General features: G+C 38.3%; 2 protein-coding genes across 2 annotated transcripts; both read right to left on the reverse strand.

Annotated features, from left to right (window-relative positions):
* Positions 1-930: 930 nt before the first annotated feature.
* HTD2 (hydroxyacyl-thioester dehydratase type 2) lies at positions 931-1,437 on the reverse strand (the record flags this gene model as incomplete). The annotated part of the gene is made up of 1 exon (XM_084247348.1): positions 931-1,437. The coding sequence occupies one exon, from the start codon at positions 1,435-1,437 to the stop codon at positions 931-933; it is 507 nt and encodes a 168-aa protein (XP_084103474.1).
* A 107-nt stretch (positions 1,438-1,544) lies between these two features.
* On the reverse strand, positions 1,545-5,031 carry RPP14 (ribonuclease P/MRP subunit p14; the record flags this gene model as incomplete). Its single annotated transcript, XM_084247676.1, has 5 exons — positions 4,946-5,031; positions 4,763-4,847; positions 2,530-2,606; positions 2,043-2,121; positions 1,545-1,601 (listed from the first exon to the last, which is right to left on the reverse strand). Exons 1-5 carry the CDS (start codon positions 5,020-5,022, stop codon positions 1,545-1,547), a joined length of 375 nt encoding a protein of 124 aa, XP_084103802.1. The 5' UTR covers positions 5,023-5,031.
* Between the last annotated feature and the right edge of the window lie 1,155 nt (positions 5,032-6,186).

Below are 6,186 nucleotides of genomic sequence, written 5' to 3' on the forward strand. Positions count from 1 at the left end.
ATATATTTCATATTTCCTCTTCCTTAGCCCTCACAAAAAACCCGGTCTCTATGATGGTTTTGTACTTTTATTTTATTTTTTTTTTACAATAAGCATGTATTATTTATGCAATGGAAACTGCGTAATATTTTCAAGAAAGGGAGAAAATAATGTGCACTAAAATAGAAACTTTGCATTAAAGATCTATTATGTTGGTGTAGATTTCCAACACAGAGAGCCTGACATCCTGAAAGACTGGTCTGTGTATACTGTGTTTATCTGTGTATAGTGTGGCCCAGTTAGCTTTCAAGTCAGGGAAATCTCTAGCCTTATTTAACGGAGAGAATGGAAAATAGTAGTAGCTACTACTACTGTTTTTATACACGACAGTATATAACTGAGTCCAAATCCACCTGTAAATCCTTCTTCAATAACAGAAAATCCATTTGACAGGCAAGTGCCACTGAAGATTGAGCAAGAAGCCATCTTGTTGTAAACATAACAAATCAGAAAAAACTTTAACAGAGACACTGTTGAACAGGATTTAAAAATATTTACTAGGTATTCAAAGGTAGGTATTCAAGGATGACCCAACTTCTCTCATCTTCAATAATTAAATGCTAGCTAGTTATAAATTCAGTGAGACACAGGTAGGTCTGTGTTATCCAAACACAACTAGGTTTCAAATCCTAAAATAACCTTCAGCTAAATAACCTTCCCAATTTTTCTTCCAATTTTGAAAACAGATGATGAATATACTCAAGTCTATATTAAGCAGAGGTCCAAATTGGAAAGTGGATATTTGAACACCCCACCACCAACTGTCCTCCCCTAACATGGCTTCTGGGCCTGTTGGTCATTTCTTTGTGAAGAGCAGCAGTCCTTGCTTTCCTCACAAACTGTTAATAACAGTAACACTGAAGACTGAACTTGCATCTTTAGATACATACTTTAAGATTTTGGAGTTTCTGGGACCATAACTTTAACCCAGCCCTCCATAACAGTCTTTTGACTTTCTATTACAGAACATGACACTGCAATAATAGCAATGAGTCGCTTCAGCTTTTTCACTTCTGCAGATGCTAAAACAACTTCTCCAGTATATAAAGGTGCTGGAAAGTTAATTTCCTGGGAAAGAAATATACACCCCGGTCCTGGCATTTTAGTACCGAGGAGAGCAGAAATAAGTCCATTGATCAACACTCCATGTACAATTGTCTTTCCAAACTTCGTATGTTTTGCAAAATCTTCATTTAAATGCAAAGGGTTGACATCACCCGTTAATTCTGAGAAGGTAACCACATCCCTCTGTGTGAAGGCCCTGCTGAGTTCAGCCCGGTCTCCAACTCTGATGTGCACATGCTGAAAGTGCTGCTTGCTTAGACCTAGCTGGTTCAGGCAGATTCTCCTCTGAAGTCCACACCACCAAAGATGATAGCTGGAAATTACTGGGAACATCTTTAGCAACCCCAAATCCCACCAACAGGAGATGATAGCCTGCTTCAGTCTTCAAACATTTTGTTGGCATCAAAAGGTAGAAGAATGTTTCTAACATTGAAGACTACTCAATCCAATACCAGTTCCCTACTATTACCAGACAATGCAAGGAGAAATGGAGAAACCTAAAAGAAAAGTTAACATTGAATATAAGGAGAAAATTGTATTGGAACATAGGACAATATAGAAACATGCCCAGTTTAATATGATAACCTAGACTGATATAGTAGTATTTTAAAGAACATCCTGAGCAGTAGCCTTAGATAAACAAGTGATCCCAGTAAACTCAAAAAGAGCATTTCAATATGTATGGTAAAGGTATTAAGCAAAAAACTAAGAGACTTTACCATTAGGATTCCAAGTTTTATCTCAAAACATCTCCCATACAATCTAAAATCTAAGTGTTCTATTGTAAGCAATGAAGTCCTAAGTTCCAAGCCCTCCCACCCCACAAGATGATGTTAATTAACCTAGATTTATACAAGCACAAAAATGGGACATATATTAAAAAGCAGTTTTACCCACCACCCAGTATCACCTGAATTTCATGAGGGAATACTTTTTACCTGAATTACTCTGAAAGCACACTTCTTGCCTTTATAGGATCCTAACAAGGTCAAAGAGCTCCACAATTTGACAAGGCCACTGAGGAAAGATCAAACAAGTATAAATAAAGATATGCCTTTTCAACATGCCCCTAGTACCTTTTGTTAGTGATGGTCCAGAAAGTTTTTTCCAGATACCCTAACTTAAAAAACATTAACAGTAAAAGCATAAAGATAAAATGAGTCTCAATTAAGAATGTTTCTAAAACATCCATTTGAATTTGCAACGATAATCATCAATTAAGAAAAGGTAGTTTTAGCCAAATCACAAGTTTTGCTCTCTAGAATATAAACTCCTACTGGATATTTATATTCCCCCAGCAGCTTCTAAAAGCTGCTTAGAGTTCACAATAACAAAACTCTTCTCATTCTCAGCAATGAACATTTTTGCTCTATTTCTTTAGTCATCCCTTTACTGTTATATCAGAAAATTTCCATTATCTCATACCTGCTACATATTCTCAAGATAGCTGACAAGGTCTTCTCTTCATAGGTTAGGACATCCAAAGGTAAGGCAGCATCAACCTAATTATGGAATAATGTTATTAGCAAACTATTATCGTTACCCTTAAGTTCTAAGAATTAATCCTGTCAACTGCTTTTCTCCTTCAAAAAGTGTCATTTTTTTTAAAAGATACATATTTTTGTCTTTTTTTTTTTAAGATTTATTTATTTATTTATTTATTTATACAAGCACTGGGTACAGTCAGAAGCGCAGGAGGATGAGAGAATTCACCAGAGCCAGAGCAGAGCAGGCAGACTGACAAAGTACACTGCTGAGGGGATCAGCAGGCAGCAGGAGAGGTCTGTGCGCCATGTGGGACCCTCACCCGGTGGCTGGGGATCGAAATGGCGCTGCAGAGACTGCGGGCAGCTTTGCAACCCAGCGCTCAACCGCTGCGTCACAGGGGAGGCCCAAAAAAAGTGTTTTTTTTGTTTTGTTTTGTTTTTGTTTTTAGCATACTGGACCTGTTTATTTCTAACTACTCCTGTCTGGAATTTTCCCCTTATACTATAATTTCTTTATAATTCTCCCTTCCAATAATTTCTTCATATTGCTAAGGCTTCCTCACCTTTCAAATCTTTAAACTGTTCTTTCTCTGATTCTCAAGACTAGGCTCAATCACTTGCTTTGCTCTTTCATGTAAAGGTCTCCATTAAGTCCTTTTTCATAATGGTCATCATTCTTACCATTGTATAAGATAATTCCTGCCAAAATAACCAAGACCATTAGACTATGAGACAGAGGCTACTTCTGTCTATTTACAGTTATAACCCCAGGAACCAGGTTTTATTCCTGACATAAAGAAGGTACACAATTATTTTTTTTCTTAAACATTTAAAAAAATTAGAATTACGTGAGATTGCAAACAAATGTTCAGGGAGATACCGTGTACCCTTCACCCAGCCTCCTCCAATGTCAGCATCTTGCATAACTATAGTATATTATCAACAAGGTCACTGAATAGAAACGCATTCATTTTTGTGTATATATTAATATACATAGTTTTGTGCAAGTTTATTAAATAAGTTTCATGTAACTGTTATTAAATACTTTCATGTAACTGTTATTAAATAGTTTCATGTAATCATCAGCATAATTAAGTTAAAGAATGACCCACGAGGCTCCCCTTTTACCTCTATATTGCTACCCTCATCCCCACTCTCTAATCCCTAAGCCCAGGCAACCACTGTTTCTCCAGATAGTATATAATTATGTTATTTCAAGATTAATGGAATTTTACCAAGTATGTTACTTTGTGAAAGTGAAATTTTTTTTTTTAAGATTTATTTATTTATGCATACAAGAACTGGGGTCTAGGTCAGAGGTGTGGCAGTGAGAGGATTCACAAGAGATAGTGGGTAGCAGAACAGGGGAATCTACTAAGATACACTGCAGAGGTGAGCAGCAGGCAAAATAGGAGAGGTCTGCTGTGCCATGCGGGTTAACTCCCTGGCCTGGGATCAAAATCAGGCTGTCACAGTGATAGCGCTGAGACTTAAGCCCAGGCCACCAGGGAGGCCCTTTTTAGCCTATTTTCTAATTGGATTATTTGGCTTTTTACTATTGAGTTTTTAGAGTTCTTCCTATAGTGTAGGTATTAGTTGTTAGTCAGATATATGGTTTTAGGAAGTATTTTCTCCCAGTAACTCTTGTTTTTTAATATTCTTAACCAAGTCTCCTGAGGCATAAAAATTTTTAATTTTGATGAGGTGCTTAGCAGATTTTGATTTGACAGAATGTATGAATCAGATAATAATTTCCTGAAAATCTTCTGTCTGTGTTCCATCTCAAATTTCTAATTGCTTTCAAGTGAATGTTAAAACAGAAGTACTCAAGATAAGGAGCTTCATCAGAATGTAAATCAGCAATATCACTAGGCACACTGTTTAGTTCAGCTATTGTGTTTTTTTATAGGCCTTCTCAGTAAGGGAAAAGGTGGCTGATTTACGTTCTGACAAACCAGAAATCTTCACAATTGGCAAAAAAGCAGTTTGTGGGTTACCAGTCTAGACCATACTATAGTAGAACAAATGTTTGTTTAGCAATTTCCTTGTCAAACAGAAGGCATTTGAGAACCTACCAAAAATTCACTTCGAAGGTCTGCCCCTGTAATTTCAAATACAATTGTAGAGTTTGAACATCTTAGGAGTATTCAATCTTCCAAATTATTCCATACCTCTCCAAACAGGTCCTTCAGGGCTGAAATAAGCAGTTGTTTGAACTGTGCGGCATTCAGTACAACTCCACGCTCCTGAAATTCTCTGTTAAAAAAATTAGAGAAAAAACACATTTTCTTAAATTTGATGCTACCCAGAGTCATAAGAAAGCAATTTAAACTAGAACAGGAGACTGAACTTACAGACAGACTTTCAGGTAGTAGTGTTCAGAGGGATTTTTGTAAACTACTCTTTCATATGTGGTACCTGGAGCTGGCATCTTCTCCAACGCTGATCACACCTATGGTAATTATGAAGAGGACTAGGAATTATCAAGATGAGAGCAATTTCACACTTTTTAAATAAGAATGGACCTATTTGAGTTTTAAAGACCTCCTAGTACAGTTATTCATCGAATCCTGGTCAAACTAAAGTTTTACACACATAGACACAAAGGAAGTGTCTATATTTTACATATGCCAAGCCATTGTACTCTTACTTCCATTAACATCTCCCACCTAACACTTTCCCTTACCGAGTAGTGAGCTCTGTGCTAGATGCGTCACATGCCTTACGGTCACAGGACTTCAAAGTGATCTTATGAAATAAAAAATATTCCCACTTTTGAGAGAACGCTGGGAAAGAGGTACCCCTGCTTCCACCAGCTCCCTTCCAAATCTAGTCTCTACATCAGCACAGTAAGCTTATTAAAACCTACTCCAGCCTCAATATTTTTCTGTTCGAAACCTTGTATCTTCCATTTCACTCAGAGCAAAAACAAATTTCTTAAAGTTGACAGAAAAAGTCCTACCTATGCTGTTGCTTCCTCCACCACTCTCACCTCAAGTCCTACATCTCTGCTCAATCCCCTCTACCACACGGGTCTAGTAGGTCTTCCTCACACACCAGTTTCCCTCCAGCCTCTAGACCTCACCTCTACTTTTTCCACGAGCTGAGAATGCTCCCGGCTGAGTCCCTGAACTCCTTAGGACATCTGCTCAAATCTCACCTCTCGATTTGGTCCATGGGCTAAACGTCACAACACCTCCCTTCCACGTCCCGGTCCCTGCCCTACTTTCCCCTCATAGCAATTCGCGCCATGTAACACATGCATGTAATTTACTTTTTTTTTTAAGATTTATTTATGCATACAAGAGCTGGGGTACAGGTAAGAGGTGTGGTGGGTGAGAGGATTCACCAGAGGCAGAGTGGGGAACAGAACAGGCAGATCCACTGAAATACACTGCTGAGGGAAGCAGCGGGCGAGACAAGAGAGGCCTGCTGTGCCATGTGGGTAGCTCCCTGGCCGGCCGGGATCGAACTTGTGCTTCACTCCCCTGCCCCAAAAGACCGAATGCTCCACGAGAAACGCGAATCTGTCTTGTTCATCGCAGTTTCCCAAGACGTAAAAGACTGTCATGCACACAACATGCATTCAATATAT

Source organism: Talpa europaea (assembly GCF_964194135.1).
Source record: "Talpa europaea genome assembly, chromosome: 11".
Taxonomy (NCBI): Eukaryota; Metazoa; Chordata; class Mammalia; order Eulipotyphla; family Talpidae; genus Talpa; species Talpa europaea.